This window comes from Callorhinus ursinus, unplaced genomic scaffold (assembly GCF_003265705.2).
Source record: "Callorhinus ursinus isolate GAN/ISIS: 27379988/994484 unplaced genomic scaffold, GSC_fseal_2.0 scaffold49, whole genome shotgun sequence".
Lineage (NCBI taxonomy): Eukaryota > Metazoa > Chordata > Mammalia > Carnivora > Otariidae > Callorhinus > Callorhinus ursinus.
The window spans coordinates 4,199,652-4,221,149 of record NW_027397111.1 but is presented as its reverse complement, the minus strand read 5'-3'; the positions used below and the strand labels follow the sequence as shown (position 1 = coordinate 4,221,149).

General features: G+C 35.6%; 1 protein-coding gene across 7 annotated transcripts in view; it reads right to left on the bottom strand.

Moving 5' to 3' along the window:
- BTBD10 (BTB domain containing 10) overlaps positions 1–21,498 on the bottom strand; it is a 78,026-nt gene that overhangs the window by 9,790 nt on the left and 46,738 nt on the right. For all 7 annotated transcript variants that reach the window (XM_025894175.2, XM_073882893.1, XM_025894171.2 and 4 more), the window contains 4 exons: positions 11,292–11,485; positions 8,456–8,741; positions 6,105–6,207; positions 4,017–4,137 (listed from right to left, as the gene is read on the bottom strand). In XM_025894175.2, coding sequence (XP_025749960.2) covers positions 4,017–4,137; positions 6,105–6,207; positions 8,456–8,741; positions 11,292–11,485 — 704 coding nt within the window. The remainder of the gene's footprint in view (positions 1–4,016; positions 4,138–6,104; positions 6,208–8,455; positions 8,742–11,291; positions 11,486–21,498) is intronic.

The following is a 21,498-nucleotide window of genomic DNA, read 5'->3' as shown; positions in this document are numbered from 1 at the left end:
GGCTTCCCACGTCACTCAGAGTAAAAACCAAAAGATTAAGGTCCTACATGACCTAGGTCCCCTCCTACCCTCCATCTCCTACTGCGGACACTCTTAACTTACTTCACTCCAACTCTTTGCTGCTCTCAAATGTGCCAGGCAAGCTGCCTCAACCCTTGCACTCATCATTACCCTCTGCTTGAAATTAAGCTTTCCTCTCCAGTTAAGGTTTCTCTGGCTGCTCTATGCCCCTTCCTTACTTTCCCCCCTCCTCAGCACTGATCACTAATATACCATATGTTATTTGTTCACCTGGTTTGTCTGTCTTCCCCAAGAGTGTAAGTTCCATTAGAACAGGAAGTTTTGCTACATCCCCAGAACTCAGAACACAGACTAGTAGAGAATGAACAGTCTTCAGATATTTATTCAGTTAACAAATTTTGTTTTCTCCCTACTTCTCTGGCCTTCCTTCTTACCACTCACACTCCATCCCTCCACTCTAGCCATACTTCCCCCTTCTTTCAGTGCCTTAAGCATGTCATATTCCTTCCAACCTGACGGCCTCTGCAAATACCTTTTCTGCTGCCTGGTACAGTCAGCATCTTATCCACTTGCCATTCCTTTAGGTCTCAGCCTTAATGTCACTTGATAATGACTTTCCACAGCCCCTTTACCATACACTTCTCATAGCATCTCATTTCTTCACCACATTTTTCGCGCTTTTCATTACTTGTCGAATGCCTCTCTTCTCTACTAGACTGTAAACTCCATAAAGGCAGGGACAAGGTCTGTCTTGTTCATCACTATATTTTACTATATTCATGGAACTCACAAAAAGCCTGAGTAAGAGTAAGAGGCAGGGGGGATTACAAGTTAAATAGTAAACTAGAAACACATAGCTGATACTTAAGAATTAGAGATAGAGTATTAAAAATCCACAGTGTATAGGGAGTGTTTGAAGACACAATGATGAATGGCATCACTTAGAATAAATGTATAGATTCTGAGAGAGAGGGGAGTTTAAGACAGAACACTTGGGAATGAATGACATTCAAGAGATCAAGGATCAAGGAACAAGTGAGAAGGATAAACAGAAGGCCTAAAAGAAGGATGTCAAGGAGCCAAAGGAAGAAAGAGTCAAGAAGAAAGGAGTGACGTAACAGTGACATCTAAAGAAAATGCCTTCAAAGACAGGGATGCCAGAATTACCACTGAATTTTTAAACATTATTCAAAATATTCCAGCCAATTCACTAGGACAAAAATATATATATAAAGTGTTATTTACAACAGAGCCAATTATCCACCAAGAATATATGAGAACCAATTGAAAAACTATTAGAAATAAAGAGAGTTCTGTTAGGTAGCTAAATTTACAAATATACAAAATTCAATAATTTTCTTATACGTTAGCAGTTAGAAAATTTAAACATACTCTACATACACTAAAAATACAAAGTATCAAAAAATAAACAAGATCAGAGCAGAAATAAAAGACATAAAAGAAAACTTTGTAAACAGAAAGACAGCAGTTGGAGGAGACAGTAAATATGTTAATCTTCTAAAATGTTAACTTCAAAGAATTCCAATGAAAACCTTAAAATATTTTAAATAATTTTTTTAATATCTACAACAGACATAGTCTGTTGTAGATTTGAGTCTGAGGCTGAGGATTACTCTATATAGAAGAAAGACTAATAATACTAGAGAAGATGACAACAATTAGAATGGGATCCTAAAAAAATGCGTGAGGGGATAAAATCATTCATTCATTCAGCAAATGTTTATTGAGTCCTTACAATGTAGCAGGCAGGCACTATGGAAACAAAGTTGAAAAGGTATAGTTCCTTGTATAATTTTAAGACACAAACAGACATCTTAGTGTAATATGCCATTCCAATAGTCAGCAAAGGCACATATTAACAGGAAACAATTCAGTTTGGGACTCACGTCTACACCTACAGTATCCTTCTATGTTTTTACAAGGCCATTCTGTCTCTTCAAATTCTACATAGTTTTGTTTTAATAAAGTCTATGAGAATTTCTGTATTTTTAAAAATATGTATTACAAGTATTCTAGAAACAGTTACAATTATTTAAAAGTCAAAAGTCTAGAAAAACCATTATTATACATATTTTACATAAAGACTTACTTTAATTTCACAACAAATAAATGAGACTTAACAGTGATGACAGGGTCTATGTCCAAAGGATTACAAAACCAAATCCACATTTTTTTTATCTGACAGTCCCCAAAATTCAACATCTAATTATATGAAATGAAATTAAAATGGTCCCATGAATTTAAAAAAAACCACAAAACTTGAACTCAAGGATCTACAATTAGAGTAATTAATGTTCATGGTTCAGTAAAAGCATTTTTTTAAGATGTGAAAAAACAGAAACTTTGTTCGAGTTTACATATGTATCCTCTACTTATTTGACTTTAAACTTTTAAATATCATTTATAGAGAAATGGACTCAGAGGCAGACCAGCCACTTTATCCTACCTATTGATATTTTTATGAAGACTTTAAAGAATGTTTGGCAATAATAAAGTAGTGCTTAGGGGAAGACTTAATAAGACCACACATTTTCAATGAGTTAGCTCTTAAATAAGCATGAAGAAAACAGCTATATTTAAGTATACAGTAGGTGCCTTAAAATTTTAAATAAAATTTCCCATTCACGGGGCACCTGAGTGGCTCAGTGGTTGAGTGTCTGCCTTCAGCTCAGGTCATGATCCCAGGGACCTGGGATCAAGCCCCACATCGGGCTCCCTGCTCAGCGGGAAGCCTGCTTCTCCCTCTCCCTCTGCCACTCCTCCTGCTTGTGCTCTCTCTCTCAAATAAATAAATAAAATCTTTTAAAAAATCATTTAAAATTTCCCATTCACAGTTTCTAACACACCAATCTTTGAGAAGGTATGCCAAGCTACAGGCGAGTTTAGGTTAATGAAGTAAAGATAACCTTAAGTCCGGGATTAACATAAGGCTATAACCACATGTAAGAAGCTTTTAAAATGACTTCCCACCATATATAGGATAAAACGTAAGAACATTAGTTTGGATCAAAGACCTTCCACAGTGTGGCCCACCTATTTATTCTCATCTCCTTCTGGTCCTGATATAAAGTCTCTGCACCAACTAGGTTCTTTCCAAAGTACATCTTTTCCATCTTTATTCCAAAAATCTCAGCTGTTAGAATCACCTCCTTACTCTACTCTTTCTAATCATTCCTATTTATTCTTTACTACCTGCCTCTTCTGAACTTTTCCACAATCCCTCTAGCACACAATGATCTCTCCTTCTGAACTTCTCCAACCACTGAGCATCCAAGTCAACATCTAAAAATTCTCTTATTCTGACTTTTCTGTGTATAATCACCTTTTTTTCCCTCAGGCATGGCAAAATGGTGAGAAGCAGGGGGTGCTGGGGAGGTGGTGAAGGGAAAATATTGATCAAAAAGTTAGGATTTCCAAAGTTCTAGACTTTACTCTGAGGCTAATTGCTGTTCTTAAGACAAAGTCACTTAACTCTTCGTATAAATGAGGGTTTGGTATTCAATCTTAGATCTTTATTGACAAATACTACCTTTGAGAATTATTCGTATCTTCCACAGTGGCTTAGGATATTATCTTACATGGAAGTACAAAAAAATTATAAATTTTTGGTTGATGTGATCTCAGGAGTGAAGCCAAATACCATACGTGACCAGGGCTCCCAAGCTGGGAGATAAAGACTGACAACAAATGACAGAGATGGAGTCAAGGAGGAAATCTGGGAGAGTCCATCAAAAATAAATACATACATATATACATACATATATATAAAATTTTTTTGAAGTTTTGGAAAATTGCACAAGGAGCAATTTTTATAAAAAAATTTCTACAGACTTCCATAAATCATCCTCATGGTATCACAATGCTTTATAAGCCAATTAAACAAATATTTGATGTCCACATAAATCACACTCTTTCAGGCTTTTCATTCCAATATATTGTAACTCACAAACCACTCACACACAAAACATACTTACTGAGATCTCTACATTTAATAGTACTATATTCAAAAGAAATACAAAGGTAGTCGCATGCTTCTCTCAGTTCAGGAATAGATATGCCATCAGGACAACGGATTATTCCCGTTTTGTAGTAATCCTAAAAAAAAAAAAAAAAAAAGTAAAGAATGTTTAAAACATCTAGAGCACAAGGTGGCCAAAACCATACTATTAAGGCTAAGCCGGCAGCATTTTCAAAAACAGTGGAGCTCTGGGGCGCCTCGGTGGCTCAGACGGTTAGGCGTCTGCCTTCGGCTCGGGTCATGATCCCAGGATCCTGGGATCGAGCCCCACTTCGGGCTCCCTGCTGAGCGAGGAGCCTGCTTCTCCCTCTCCCTCTGCCTGTCGCTCCCCCTGCTTGTACTCTCTCTCTCTCTCTGTCAAATAAAAAAATAAATAAATAAAAAATCTTTAAAAAAAATCTATTAAAAAAACGACAGAGTATCCCCATCATTTAAAAAAAAACAACAACAGTGGAGCTCTGAGATTTCTGAACTGTGGAATTTTACAGTTAGATGGGATCTCAGTTCACCTAACCACTTTTTCATTTTACCAATAAGAAAACATTGGCCCCAATGGGTTCATTTACTCACCCAAACAATTATTTATTAGCAGAGGAAAGATCAGAACCCAGGTCTCCCCGTTACTGATGTGTTTCTTCTCTCTACTGTATCATGCCAATTCATATGTATTTTCCGCTCTACAAGTTATTTTTCTACAGAACTACTATCAAATTTTAAAACTTTTTTTAAAAAAGAAAGTGATATATTTTAAGGTACCTTAAATATTACCTAGAGAACTGAGCAAAATTTATCGTTCTTAGTAAAGAACTTCAAAGTCATATCCAAGTATTAATATATGTAAACAGAATGCACAATTAGATATTCTTCTTCCAAATACTATTCTTTGGTGTGTCCCATATTACGAACAATAAATCGTGCTTGTTTCCAAAATCTACTTTAAAAATTGTTAAGGGCTAGCCCCCAAATTACAGCTGAGTCATATTTTTTTTTTTTTTACTTGTCAACTCCATTGGGGGTTAAATGAAGTATGGCTAGCTGAAAAAGCACTCCCCCCCACACTCCCAAAATGAAGATCTGCCTCAAGCTTGGTTCAGAGCCACAATAACATAATAAACTTGCTATACCAGTGCAAGCAAGATGTCTTCTGGTACTTGCCCAAGTACTAACAACCCAATCAAGATCAACTTCTATTCCTGTCTTGTACCCCAGGATCCTCCCTGCCCACTTTCCCCAAAATTATCTGAGGAAACCGTATTTTCAGACTGTGGCATAAATTGTCACACATTATAAATCAAACCTTTATTACTGATTTGAAATTACAAGTAGGGACTCTGTAATACTAATTCAAATAGTCCTCAAAATAAAAGGTTAAAACCTCAAAAAAAAAAAAAAAGGTTTAAAACAAAAATGCTAACAAATAACATTTTATTTATTTATTTATTTTTAAGATTTTATTTATTTATTTTGACAGAGAGAGACACAGCGAGAGAGGGAACACAAGCAGGGGGAGTGGGAGAGGGAGAAAGAGGCTCCCCGTGGAGCAGGAAGCCTGATGCCGGGCTGGATCCCAGGACCCTGGGATCATGACCTGAGCCTGAAGGCAGACGCTTAACGACTGAGCCACCCAGGTGCCCCTACAACAAATAACATTTTAGATGACTTTTAAGTGTTAACTGTCCACATTGCCAATTATATGCAATAAAATATTAGAATTCAAGTAATCACATTTATTCTCAGGTAGCAAAAATGATCAACTTATTGTATTTAAGAGAATTAGAGAAGGAGGAGTAACATGACTCCAGAAGTATTACCACTAAACCCTTTGAAAGAACCGCCTATTTATACTTAAGAGATGAATCATCCCCTGACCTATATTTGTATATTATCTTTATGTACTAAAATAAAAAATGAATAAAACGGTATTTTTTTAAAAAAAACAATATTCTGCATAGAGATATCCAAATAGAACTCTGCTTCCAATACAAGTACCTACCAAAAAGGAGTTCTATGATTAAGTCAATACACAGAAGAAATAAGCACTCACCAGAATAGCTCGAAACACGGTGGAGCCAATTCCCTCTGCCACTTCATACTCTCCCTTCTCATTGGGACGTGTAAAGTTATGTTCTCTGCCAGATCCAAACATCCTATGATATTAGTAAATAATTGAGAAATATAACAATAGGATACTTCTTTCAAAGGGAAAATTTATTTCATGTACAAAAGTAAAAAGGAATTATAATTTATTCATAAATTAGTTAAAAAATTCTTAATCAGCTATTCTGACAAATGTAATAAATGAAGGATTATTAAAAATACTTCCTTTCTGATGGGAGGGAATAGTAGTATAGATTCCCTATAAGCAAACAAAATCAGCTAATAAAGCTCAGAACTAAAGAACTTTTTAGCCCCTTCTTCTCAGGGGGAAAAAAAAAATCAATCAATCTAGGGGGAAAGGTGATTTTTATACTAATCTTACCAAAAAGGGGAAAAAAAGGAAAAGGGAAACCATGTTATTGGTACATTTTCCTTAAAACTGCTGCCCTCACTGCAAAGTTAATGCTATAGTGCAGCACATACAGTAAATGGAAAAAGATAGGCAGATTAGGTTGTTTCACTTTTCCAATTGTAACTATACATGTAAGAAATACACTCAAAATTCTTACACTTGCATCCTAGAACTGAAAAATTAGCAATCAAATGCTCGGGTAAAGAGGAATGGGGAAGTTAAGCGGTAAATCAAAAGTTTAAAAAAATGAATAAAAAGCTCTTAATATTAATTTCTACATAAGAAAATACAGATTTCTATTTTTTCCAGTAATGTTCTTGGCCCTTTAATAGTAAGTATTTTGAAAAGAGGAAACTTGCAGAGTATGTTCTTCAAAATCAAAAGTTTAATGCATTACTCCCAAGAAAATTTAAAAACTGTGGTTAAAGGAAGTTGAACCTCCGAATTAAATGATACCATCATTCTTAAGTATTCTACTCAACAATTCTCCAATTTAAATAGTTTCTTCTTTTGTTAGAACACAGAAATCTATAAAGAACAAAGCTTTTTTATTTCAAAGTTTCCAAAAGAATGCCAGCTGCTTTTTACAGTTCCCATGAATAATTAACTTTCATCCCCAAAGATATGCTTTACTAAATTGGCATGAAAAGATGACTTCACGGTTTAAAAAAAAAAAAAAGGCAAGAACTGTCTTTCAGGAATCAAATGTCATGCAATTTTCTCAAATACTTGAACTTTTTTTTATAAAAGGAGAATGCTATGCTTTTCAGATCAATATGAATACACACACACAAATATTTTGGGCTTTTTTTTTTTTTTTTAAGAAAATGTAGCCTAACGAAGCAAAATTTCAAATATCTACTTTTTAAGTGTGTTTCTTTAAAATTTAGGTAAAAATTAAAAGTATTCATAGTGTCAAGTCATCCTCCTGACACCTTCCATCAGTAATCTTCCTCTGTGCTACTAAAAATACACAAAAGCCATACTTGGTTTTTTTGCCTCAGAGATGTAAAGTCTAACTGCAATGTTAAAAGGAATATTTAACTATTCAAAATGTGTAATGTCATATGTTAGCTTTTATTCTGTAGGCAGAGAAATCACATGTACACACACAAAGGCATCCTAAATAGTTACTCATATGCAACCTAGGAAATAACCATAAGTTTTTTACATCATATAAACTTCTATTTCATTTCTATGCTCCTCCATTTTATATTAGAGTGAACAGAAAAAGATACTAATTTTATAATGAAAAGGTATTTGATCCTAGTTTTGGACACACTGAAAAATCAAGTCTAAAAGGCCTGTATCATTCTTAAGACTGCAGTTCTCTCAACTACAAACTTTACGTTAACCTCTACTCTAGACCAGCACAGATGAGATGACTATAAGTCTCTCCTTCATTCTCCTAACTACTTGCTAATAACATTCCTTTTTTTAAGTATCTATATCAAACTAACAATTCATGCAGACTTTTCAGCTAACCAAACTGTTTTTTTTTCTTTAAACAATGTTGATACCTGCTATATTTGGTGGTTGAATTTGGGATCCCCCAGGTGAAAAAAGCATATAACTGTTAAATTCACCTTGTTAGATACAATTTAAGGTTTCAACCTGTGGAGATCATTTAGGACCCTATCTTCATTAACTAGTATGTTTGTTTTTCCTGCTAATACAGCAAAGACTGTTAGAAATAAAACCAAGTTCAAGAACTGGCTCTACCATTTTCTGGCTATATTAACTCGAGCAAGTTACATTTAACCTCCAAAGCTCAGTTCATCTGTAAAACCAGAATACTACATTCCAACAGAGAATTTACTGTAAAGCTTAAGTAAAATAATGTGAAAGTGCTTTATAGTAATACAAAGAACTGCAATAATACCAACCTGCCCAACATTGTATTTGGCTGTGCAGTAAAAATGGATGGGTCTACAACAAATCTAGTGTTATCCACTATTAGTGTTACTCGTTCCGATGTTCTTACGTTCCGAGCTCCTTCTTTTGCATTTTCATATACAAATACCATCTCCCCAGATGTCTTGCAGCTACCATCTGAACTTGACTGACTACTGTTTCTGCTGCTGTTCCCAGCACTGCTACTGGAACCATTTGGAGATGCCTTTTGAGGACGAGGACTGCTTGGACGAGAGGAACTGTGATCTTTTTCTCGTTCTGAAATAAAGATGTTAAAGTTATGCAAATCATCCTTTAAAAAATTCAAAATCCACGTATATCTTTTAGAAATTCTGATGTAGAAAAGTTGATTTAAATCACAGCATTTCTGGGTGCCTGGGCAGCTCAGTTGGTTAAGTGTCTGCCTTCGGCTCAGGTCATGATCTCAGGGTCTTGGGATCAAGCCCCACGTTGGGTTCTCTGCTCAGCAGAGGCTGCTTCTCCCTCTGCCCTTCCCCCCCCAACCCCTGCTTGTGAATGCGCATGCACGTGCTCTCTCTAAAAAAAAAAAAAAAAATCAAATCAAATTCAATCAAAGCATTTCTGCTTTTTGATTTCAAGTCACATTTTCACAGAACACCATAAATATTATTTCCCAGGAATAAAACCTAAAACATCAAAATGTTTTCTAAATTAATTTTTCTAGATTTTTAAAAAGATGTACAGCTGACTAATGCTCACCCAGACTAAGATCAAAATTAAGGTAAATTTTATGCTATTATGCTATTTAAAAATATATGAAACCCAAGGAACAGAAGAGTCTTACAAGTTAAATAAGCACTTAAAGTAAGTAAAAGATTAATTAAAATACCAACTTTAACTGTCCTAAAAACTAAAAGTATTAGTACTACTCTGAGAACACAAAAGTACAAACTCTGGACTCTCACTATGTTAATTAGGCCATCCCCAAACTAGTAATTTATCTTACTAAAGCAAGGTCCCAAAGGAAGAAAAAAAAGTCACTAAGGACACAAAAGAGTATTTATTCTTTCAAATGACTTTTAATGTCTACCAAATAAAATGGCTTCAATAGCTGATGATACATTGGGCTTTTTTTTCAATCTCACTTTTGTTGGAATAAAAGCACTGCCACAAACTCTACAGGATCATACAATTACTATCCATAATTTTAATTAGGTAGGAAATACTGTTAAAATTCAGAAGATTTTCTTTGGGGTGCCTGGGTGGCTCTGTTGCTAAGCGTCTGCCTTCGGCTCAGGTCATGATCCCAGGGTCCTGGGATCAAGCCCCGCATCGGGCTCCCTGCTCCGTGGGAAGCCTGCTTGCCCCTTTCCCACTCCCCCTGCTTGTGTTCCTGCTCTTGCCATCGCTCTCTCTGCCAAATAAATAAATAAGATCTTAAAAAAAAAAAAAAAAAAGATTTCCTTTGGCTGTTCCAATATTCTATAAAGGGAAAATTAAAACTAAGATTCTGTGATAAGTTCCCTTTAGAGGCTAGATAACTACACTTTAAAGGTGACCTAAAAATGTACCTCCATCTCATCAGATTCATCAGCTTCTGCCAAATTCCTTCATGACTCAGGCTACTCAGAACACTCTGTACAGCTTTACTGATTATATAATTAGGTTTGCTATATCTCCAGAGATATTCTGACACCTCCATTTTATTGCCTGTTTCCAGAATGCTGGTAGCATCCCAAAAGCAAAATTTGCTGAATTAATAAAATCGTTTATTATATCTTCCTACTCTCTTCCCAGGGACTGAACTTAGCATATTAACAAACTGTCAACTCCTATTTATACTTACATGGATTTTTGGCTTATCAGTACTAGTTTGACTTTGAGGATCTACTTAGATACTGACAACCTCTCTGTATAATTAAGCCCTAAGGTAAATGATTTTGATTTATAACAATCAAAAACAACGTCAAATGATAAATCAAGGTATTAAATTTGCGCCTTCTCCAAGGGAAAATGAAAATCAGCAAGCTCATATTGCTAATGTACCTCTCCTTAGTCACACAATTCATTTATCTGAAATATAATAATGTTCATTTATACAAATGAGGAGAAAGGAAGAAAAAGACCTAACCTACTTGCCAAGAAAACGAAACACTTCACACCTTCCTTTTCATCTATTTTTTAAATTAAAAATACTGTCAAAATGCAAAATAAATTACACGGTTATTCTAGCTTTCACTTCCTTTTCTACCATGATATACCAAGAATTCCTATCAAAAGTTTACTACAAATTTTAAAAAATAAACCGCTTATGTATCACATAAGATAAAAATCAATTTGAAAGATTTAGGGGCACCTGGGTGGCTCAGTCGTTTAAGTGTCTGCCTTCGGCTCAGGTCATGATCCCTGGCTCCTAGGATGGAGCCCCACATTGGGCCTCTGCTCAGTGGGGAGCCTGCTTCTCCTTCTCCCTCTCCCTCCCCCCGCAGGCTCCCGACACTTGCCACTCCACTCGCCACTCATGCATACGCTCTCGCTCTCTCTCAAGTATTTTTAAAAATTAAAAAATAAAAGAAGATTTAAAATTTTCATATCACAGTTTTAAGGGCTTTTCAAATTACTTCTTTTATGAAACTGTCCTAGACTCAAAAACATTCACTTTTAAGTTTCATTTAATAAGTTGATTTTTTATAGCAAGAATGAAGCTAAGCTAAAATAGAAGCAACTGAATAGAACTAAAGTTAATTTTACTCTGAAGTACTAGGCACAATTCACTGTCATTACTGTTTTAAAAAGGTAACTGCACGCTTTTATAAACTGTCAGGAAGATTAGCTGATTTCACATACCAACATGGTGCTGTCGTGTTGGAGAAGTAACATTTCTAATACAAGGAGTGAGTTGAGATTCTGTTCTTTCATGAGATGAATCTCGTGATCTGTCACTTGATCTTCGTCTATCTCTTGATCGTTCATGTCCCCCGCTAGCACCATGTAGACTCATTTTGGTGTGGTCAACTCCTTTAGCAACACGTGAGGGAGTACTGGTAAGTCAAAAAAGAAAATTAACCATAAAAGTGGAACATGAGATCACAAATGCTTTTAAAGAAAAAAGCAATTAACATAAAACTACTACCATTTTGAAGTTAAGAATCAAATGCTACCTTACAATTCTGAAATGTAATTACCTTAAACTTACAGGTCTTACAAATGCTGGAACACAGTATCTTTAAAGATCATAAAATCCAACTCAGTTTTTTTTTAAGAATGAGAAAACTAAAGCCCAGAAATGTTAATTAACTTCTGAGTTAGTAGTAGTAGTAATAGTAGTAGTACTAGAGACCACCCAGATCTCCTAAATATTGCTCCAGTATTTTGCTCTCTTTGGTGGGGGGGTAGGTGGGGCGGAGAGAACACCAGCTTCCAGAACTCTTAAAAAATGAGCTATGGGGCAAAGTAACTGGTCTCCTTGCCAAATAAAATAAGTCTACATGCTTACTTTAATTAACTCATCTTGATTTTGATTGAACTTCAAAAATTTTTGAAAAAAAATTGTTTTGAAAGCATTTCTTTTTTAAAAAGCTTAATTAACTGCTGTGTAAAGTTACAGAATTTAAAATTTTAAAACATGTTATATAAATTTGCTTGTGAGAAGTGAATAACTGAGAATGATGATTAACTAGTCTAGTTGATAGAATTAAGTCACGCAATTATTTATAAAGTTATATGTACTATGTGTACAATGCTGTAAGAGAAGCTCCCTCAAGGAACTTATGTGTATCAGTATCAGTAACAGATGTGTATCAGTAATACATGAACATGTAGAAATTTAAACAATTCCAGAGTTATCCCAAATTTCAAATATAAAACTGCTAAATGTATCTCAAATAACTAATAAGTGCGAGATAATAAATGCTTTAATATCTCAGAGGAAGAAGACATCACTGTAGACTTGAGTTTATCACCGGTGAACCAGGTGCTGGCAACAAGATTTTTTTTTTTATATATTTTATTTATTTATTTATTTGACAGAGAGAGACAGTGAGAGAGGGAACACAAGCAGAGGGAGAGGGAGAGGTTCCCACTGAGCAGGGAGCCCAATGTGGGGCTGATCCCAGAGCCCTGGGATCATGACCTGAGCCGAAGGCAGACGCTTAATGACTGAGCCACCCAGGCGCCCCAACCAGATAAGATTTTAATAATCAAAATACACTGCAGGTAGGAAAACTGACAGGAACAAAAATGAGAGAGCCAGACCTAATATGTCTGGAAATTTACCATCTTATCATATACCATGGTGCATGGCTTAAAAATATTAGTGCTTTTTATAAGCAGAAACAGAAGAAAGTTCACGGCCTTAGAGAAATAAAGAAGTACAATACAAATTGTACTTTAATACTGAGTTGCTCAACATGTTGTATTACTTAATATTTTGGAACCTGTTTCCTCATCTGTAAAATATAGCTCTATTTACTTTGTAAGGTTAATATGAGGATTAAACGAAGAAATATAAGTACGCTAACCAACAATGTACCTAGCACAACAGAATCACCCATTAAGTACTAGTTTACTTAGTTATGACAGATGAAGATATTAAAGTTCAATTACAAGACTGCTCAGAGTCACACAGTATTTAGTGGATATGCTAACAATACTCTAACCGAAGCCTTCTGATTCATTCCAGTGCCCCCTCCATAATATTACTCTGCACTCCATCACTGAAACCACACTAGTTAAAATTTAAATCTTCTTGATTCAATTTTAAATCCCACAGTGCTTCTGGGACATCTCCTCTGTTGGCTTATTGTCTACAATTCTTTGTTATTTTAATGTTTTTTTTAATTAATGAAAATCAGTCATCACCTCATTATAACAGACTACAAAGATAAAAGATAAGGCTAACTTTGTATTTACCCTAAGAGTTACTTCTAGGGAAATAAAGGCAACCTATTAACCTTTATCAGTTGTCTTTCATAAACCTACAGAAAAAAAAAAAATTCTATTCCCACCTTCTTTCTAGTGAAAAAGATCAGAAGAGGATTGTATCCTTGGAACAAATTTTTTTCTTCTTATAGAAATGATCCTACTGCATTTATGTTAAAAACCTCAGAGTAGATGGGCGCCTGGGTGGCTCAGTTGGTTAAGCAACTGCCTTCGGCTCAGGTCATGATCCTGGAGTCCCGGGATAGAGTCCCACATCGGGCTCCCTGCTCAGCGGGGAGTCTGCTTCTCCCTCTGACCCTCCCCCCTCTCATGCTCTCTCTCTCTCTCTCATTCTCTCTCTCAAATAAATAAATAAAATCTTAAAAAAAAAAAAAAAAACCTCAGAGTAGAAACAATGGAATTTCTGGTTTGTGTCCTAAAGTAGGAAAAAGAAAACAATTCCACACAAATAGAAAAAGGCCTATATATTAAAAAAAATAACTCCTCAAATTATTCTAGCTGTTAAGTTTTAAATGTGCTTAAGTAAGAATCTGTTAATCTAATGGATAAGGTATAAACACAACTACAACTAAGGACAAATGTTCAGTTTGAGTAAGGGCCAAAGAGACTGACTGATTAACTAAAAAAGCATTTCTATCAGACACCTCTATAACTGAAACATTAAATGCTACTAAGCATTCATTCTGCTAAAATAATGGCTTCATCTCTAAACTGTTTAGATTTTAAATAAATGCAAAAGGTGTCATACTTCCATTCTTTCTTTTCATTCCCAAATGGAATGTACTCTGAATCAGACCTTCAAAATCAGATGTCATGGAAGACTAATTATGTCCTACTCTATTTAATTAAATAATTTTAGATCAGAAAAGCACTCTAAAGGCAAAAATAATTAATATGTGTAAAAGAAAATGAGGACAAGCAAGTTCAGAGGGGATAAGTCCGCTTCATGTTGCATTTTTTTTTTAAAGATTTTATTTATTTATTTGACAGAGAAAGACAACGCGAGAGAAGGAACACAAGCAGGGGGAGTGGGGGAGGGAGAAGCAGGCTTCCCGCTGAGTAGGGAGCCCGATGCAGGGCTTGATCCCAGGACCCTGGGATCCTGAACTGAGCCAAAGGCAGACGCTTAGCGACTGAGCCACTCAGGCGCCCCTCATGTTGCATTTAAAAGAGAGAGATCCATGAACTGAGGACAAGTAAGGAGATGAAGATTACATCAGCCCCAATATCTACTTCTAGTCAAGACAGAATAACAAGGACTGAACTGACTTTCCTAACTGAAAAAAAAAAACAAAACAAAAACCCCAAAATGGACAAAGTATATAAAACAATGGTTTGCAAGACAGTACATCAGCAAAGAAAGTGATCCCTGAAAGACGAAAAACAAATGAGATAAGCCCAACAACTGCTCCCAATTACTATTTTTTTCCCCAAATCACTATCTTAATAGAGTTTCCAGAGTAAACAGGGAGGTGAAACCCAGGCAGAACCTGGTAGATTCAGGTAAGCATACAGAGCTGGAGAGCTTGGGAATAGTAGGTGCCTAGAGTTCTCAGGGAAGAGTACCAGAGAAGGGAGAGCAGCACGGAGAAAACTTCAGAGATCTGCAGAGTCTTCTTGGAATACTGAGCTAAGTACTAATCAGCAAATACATCTGAGGAAACTACATAAGGCTGGGGAAAGAACCAACTCAAAGGACTAGAAAATGCAGTGACCAGGACTCATATAGGACCTACTTCTCCCGGGCAGGCTGGAAAACCTCATAATTCATAGGGCATTGGAGAAAGAATCTAAAGGGTCTTGGTTCTGAAATGGGAATTAAACCTAGACTGGGCACCGTGCTAGTCACATACAACAAATCTTAACAGCAAGACCTGAAAAGAATCAAACTGTTTCCAAGTAACTAAACTGAATCCTAAAACAAAGCTCAAGAATATTTATAGAAAAACAAAAATATCCAGCATCCAAACGAGGCAAAATTCACAATGTATGGCATCCAATAAAAGATTACCAAGCATGCAAATAAGAAGGAAAACATACCCTATAAGAGAAAAAACTCAATCAAAATCAACGTGGAACTGACATGTCTCACAATTGGAAACAAAGACATTAAAACAGTCATTATAATATTCCTCCAAAAGGTTATGTAGAACATATAGAAGATAAAAAAGATACAGATCAAACTTTCAGAGATAAAAATGGTATCTGAGATGAAAAACAGAGTGAATGGAATTAATGGAAGATTACATATTATAGAAGAAAAGATTTGTGAGGGCGCCTAGGTGGTTCAGCTGTTAAGCATCTGCCTTTGGCTGAGGTCATGATCCCAAGGTCCTGGGATCGAGCCTCACGTCGGGCTCCCTGCTCAGCGGGAAGCCTGCTTCTCCCTCTCCAACTCCCCCTGCTTGTGTTCCTGCTCTCGCTCTATCAAATAAATAAATAAAATCTTAAAAAAAAAAAAAGATTTGTGAATTTGAAGACACAGCCAGAGGAAATATCCAAAATAAATACAGTATTCCTTATAAAAAAATAAAATAAATGGAGCATGAGTAAGCTGCTGCAGGTCAATTTCAAATGCCCTGATATAAGTATAATGGAGTCCATAAAGGAAGAAAGGTAGAAAAAAGAAAAAAATATTTGAATGTCTTGAAATGTAAACTACATGTAACACACACAACAAATCCCACATTTTAAGAAAAAATAAAACACAAAACAAAAAACCCTGTGAACCTATGTTTGTTTTATCTAGTAGAAACCCTTCAAAAATAAAGAGGGAAATACATTTTCAGACACACATACAAAAAGATGGATGAATGAATTCATCATGAGCAGACTGGCATTATAAGAAGAGTTATAGGAAGCCCTTTAGTCAGAAGAAAAAGTAATGCCAGATGAAAATATGAATCTACACAAAGGGATGAAGAACACTGGAAATAGTAACTACATGGGAAGATAACATGTTTGTTTTTTTTAATGTTTAAATCTCTTTAAAAGATTTAAACAATAATTATAACAATACAGTATGGGGCTTATAACAAATACATATAACTAAAATAGCATAGTTTAGGATGAGAGACATAAAAGTACACTATTGTGGCTCTTAAACCATTTCTTGTGTCAAAGTAATATCACTTGAAGGCAGACTGATTAAAGATGTGTATTACAAGCCCTAAAGCAACTACTAAAGTAAGGAAACAAAGCAACAATTAAGCCAACAAAGAAGAGAAAATGAAATCATTTTAAAAAAAGATACAATTAATCCAAGAGGGCAAATGAAAAAGGGAGAGAATGAGAAAATAAGAACAAATGGGACAAACAGAAAATAAACAGCAAGATGATAGACTTAACCTTAACCATTATCTATTATAATCACATTAAATGTAAGTGGTCTAACCCATAAAAGGTAGAGATTACCAGACTAGAGATAAAAGTCAGACCTAACTATATACCGTTGCCTATGTGAAACACACTTCAAATAGAAAGGTACAAAGAGATTCAATATAAAAGGATAATGAAAGATCAACTATCTAACACTAGTCAAGAGAAAGCAAAAGTAGCAATATTAGTATCAGACAAAGTAGACCATAGAGCAAAGAATATTACCAAGGCATTTCACAAGGAAAAAAGGGATATATTCATTAAAAGCAGGTCCCAAAATTTCTTCTGCTTCATAACAGAGCTTCAAGAAACATGAAGCAAAAACTGATAAAATTACAAGAACTCCATAATTATACTCAGAAATTTTAATACCTCCTTGTAATACTTAATAGAGCAAAGAGAAAATCAGGAAAGATGAATAAAATTTGAACACTATCAACTGCCTTGACCTAACTGACATTTATAGAACATTTAACCCAATAAGAGCAAAAAACTCATTTGTTTCACATCCACACAAAACATTTACCAAGACAGATGATATTCTGAGTAACAAAACAAGTGCTCCAGGGACGCCTGGTTGGCTCAGATGGTTAAGCATCTGCCTTCGGCTCAGATCATGTTCCCAGGGTCCTGGGATCAAGTCCCACATCAGGCTCTTGGCTCAGCAGGGAGCCTGCTTCTGCCTCTCCCCCTGCTCATGCTCTCTCTCTCTCTCTATCTATTGTGTCTCAAATGAATAAATAAAATCTTAAAACAAACAAAAAAAAAGTCTCCATAAATTTAAAAGAATTCAAACATATAAAATTTGTCCTCTGATTACAATGGAATGAGATTAAGATTCAGTAACAAAAAGATATATGGAAATTTCCCAAATATTTGGAAATTAAATAACACCTTTTAAATAACTCATGGAGCAAAGAAAAAAGCAAAAGGGAAAATGGAAAATTTTCAAGTAAAAAAACCCAACATAATCAAAATGTGTAGAATGGCATGACATTATAGCAGTAGTTAGGGAGCAAATTATAGCATTAAATGCCTATGTTAGAAAAAAAGAAAGTTCTAAAAAATAACTTCAGTTTCCACCTTAAGAAACTAAGCAAAGACTAAATTAAACCCAAAGTGGAAAAATTAGTAACAAAGATCAGAGTGGAAATCAAAATAATAGAAAACAGGGGCACCTGGGTGGCTCAGTCATTAAGCATCTGCCTTCAGCTCAGGTCATGATCCCAGGGTCCTGGGATTGAGCCCCACATCAGGCTCCCTGCTCTGTGAGAAATCTGCTTCTCCTTCTCCCACTTCCCCTGCTTGTGTGTTCCCTCTCTCGCTGTCTCTCTGTCAAATAAATAAAATCTTTAAAAAAATAATAACAATCGGGGCGCCTGGGTGGCTCAGTCGTTAGGTGTCTGCCTTCGGCTCAGGTCATGATCCCAGGGTCCTGGGATTGAGTCCCACATCGGGCTCCCTGCTCAGTGAGAGGCCTGTTTCTCCCTCTCCCACTCCCCCTGCTTGTGTTCCTGCTCTCGCTGTCTCTCTCTGTCAAATAAATAAATAAAATCTTTTAAAAAATAAAATAAAAAAATAATAAAAATAATAAAAATAAATAATAGAAAACAGAAAAAAAGGGGAAAAAATCAATGAAAACAAAACCTAGTTTCTTTGAAAAAACCAATTATATTTATAAACCTCTAGCCAGAATGGTGAAAAAAAATTGAGAAGATACAAATTCCAATATTAGAAATGAGAAAATTGACATCACTACAATTAAAAGAGTAATAGAAGAGTATTTATTAACAACCTCATGCAAATAAGTTCATCAACTTAGAAAAACTGGACAAATTCCAAGCTACCAGAACTCACTCAAGAAGAAACAGATAAGGTGAATAGTTTTATTTTTTTAAGATTTTATTTATTTATTTGAGAGAGAGAGAAAGAGAACACATGCAGGGGGAGGCACAGAGGGAGAGGGAAAGGGACAAGCCAACTCCCTGCTGAGCTCGGAGTCTGACCAGGGGTTCCATCTCAGGACTGTGAGATCATGACCTGAGCTGAAGTCAGATGTTTAACCAACTAAGCCACCCAGGTGCCCCTGAATAGCTCTATTTCTATTAAAGAAACTGAATTTGTAGTTAAGAACTTTCCCTCTAAGAAAACTCCAGGCCCGGACAGCTTCACTGATGAACTCTACCAAGCACTTAAGAGGGATATAATATCAATTCTACATAAACTCCTTCAGAAAATTGAAGACAACATATTTCCTAACTCATTCTATGAGGCCAGTATTACCCAAGTACCAAAACCAATACAAGATAACTACAAACAGAGGCGCGTGGGTGGCTCAGTCGTTAAGCGTCTGAGGCTCAGGTCATGATCCCAGGGTCCTGGGATCAAGTCCCGCTTCGGGCTCCCTGCTCAGTGGTAAGCCTGCTTCTCCCTCTCCCACAAGCCTGCTTGTCTTCCCTCTCTCTCTCTGTCAAATAAAGAAATAAAATATTAGGGACGCCTGGGTGGCTCAGTTGGTTAAGCGACTGCCTTCAGCTCAGGTCATGATCCTGGAGTCCCGGGATCGAGTCCCACATCGGGCTCTCCGCTCAGCGGGGAGTCTGCTTCTGCCTCTGACCCTCCCCCCTCTCGTGTGCTCGCTTTCTCATTCTCTCTCAGATAAATAAAATCTTTAAAAAAATAAAAAAAATAAAAAAAATTTAAAAAAAGAAATAAAATATTTTAAAAAAAGGGTAACTACAAACAGACATCCCTCAGAATATGCATATTTTAAAAAAAATTTTAATCAAATAGAGCAGTAGATAAAAATGTCAATACATCATGATCTAATGAGATTTATCCTAAAAATGCGAGATTGGTTGAATACTCAAAAATCAATTACTATATGTCAATTATACTTCACTAAAAAAACTTTTTAATCAATATAATTCACAATATTAACAAATTAATGAAAAAAAACTATCTCAATATACATACGAAATACATTTGGCAAAATACAAAATCCATTCCTGATTTAAAAAAAAAAATAAAAAAACCTTAGCACAGTAGGAATACAATGGAATTTCACTAACTGGATAAAAGATATCTATGGAAAACCTACAGCCAGCATCATACATAGTGGTTAAAGACCAAACACTCTCCACCTAAAATCAAGAACAATACAAGGATGTCCACTCACCACTTTACTCACCAATGTACTAAAGATTCTAGCCAGAACAGTATGTCAAGAAAAAGATCTAGAAGATTTGAAAAGAAGTAAAACCATCCTTATCTGAAGACAATACAATCACTGATTGTAGACTCTAGTACAAAAAGGTACTAGAACTAATGACTTTAACAAGGTTACAGAATATAAGGATCAATCAATATTCAAAGTCAACCGTATTTTCATACAGTTGATTCTTGAACAACGCAGGAGTTGAGGAACCAACCCCTGCACAGTGAAAAATGTGCACATAACTTTTGACTCCCCCAAAACTTAACTATAATAACCTACTGTTCACCAGAAGCCTTAACTATAAACAGTTAATACACATTTCATATATTATATACTGTATTCTGACAATAAAGCTAGAGAAAAGAAAATGTTAAGAAACTCGTAAGTCACAGAAAATACACTTCACTACTATATGTATATTTATTGAAAAAAATCCACATATAAGTAAGTCCTGTGCAGTTCAGACCCATGTTGTTAAAGGGTCAACTATATTAGCAACAACAACAAAAACCAGAAATTAAAATTTTAAAAGAACACCATTTACAATAGCATCAAAAAATTGAAATATGTAAGCATAAATCTGACAAAAGATGTGGAAGATATGTATGCTAAAAACAAAACATTGCTGAGAGTAATTTAAAAAACCTAAATAAATGGAAAATTTTGCCATGTTCACAAGTCAAATGATTCATTATTAAACAGCAATTCTCCCCAAGTTGATCTATAGATACAATATAACTCCAGGGGCTCCTGGGTGGCTCAGTCAGTTGAGTATCTGACTTCGGCTCAGGTCATGATCTCGGGGTTCTGGAGTCACCCCACCTGGGGCTCTATGATCAGTGCAGCATCAGCTTGTCCTTCTGCCCCTTCCCCTGCCCATGCTCGCACTCTGCCTCTCTCTCATAAATAAAATCTTAAAAAAGAAAAACACAATATAATTCCAAAAAACTTAGGTTTCTTAGTCAAAAGTAACAAACTGATTCTAAAATTCATATAGAAGTGCAAAGGACCTAGAATAGCCTAAATAACTTTAAAAAGAACAGATATGGAACGTTAACACAACCTAATTTCAAGGCTGAAAAGATATAGGAATGAACACAGTGTGCTACTGACATAATGACAGACAACTAGATCAATAATCAGAAAAGGGCCCGCACACATATATACAGACAACTCATTTTCAACAAGGATTCAAAGTCAATTCAAGAGTGTTTTCATCAAATAGTGCTGAAACAAATGAATATACAATGTATACTTCACCTCCAGCACCTGGGGAGGGGGGAGTTGCAGGTGAGGGGAGGTGAGTTTGTGTCATATACAAAAGTGAAGTAAAAATGGATCACAATCCTAAATCTAAAACCTAAAATTACAGAAATTTGAGGAGAAAAAAAGAATTCATTAAAAAATAAACTGACGAGGGGTACCTGGGTGGCTCAGTTGGTAAAGCATCCAACTTGATTTTGGCTCAGGTCATGATCTCAGGGTTGTGAGACTGAACCCCACCTTGAGCTCCATGCT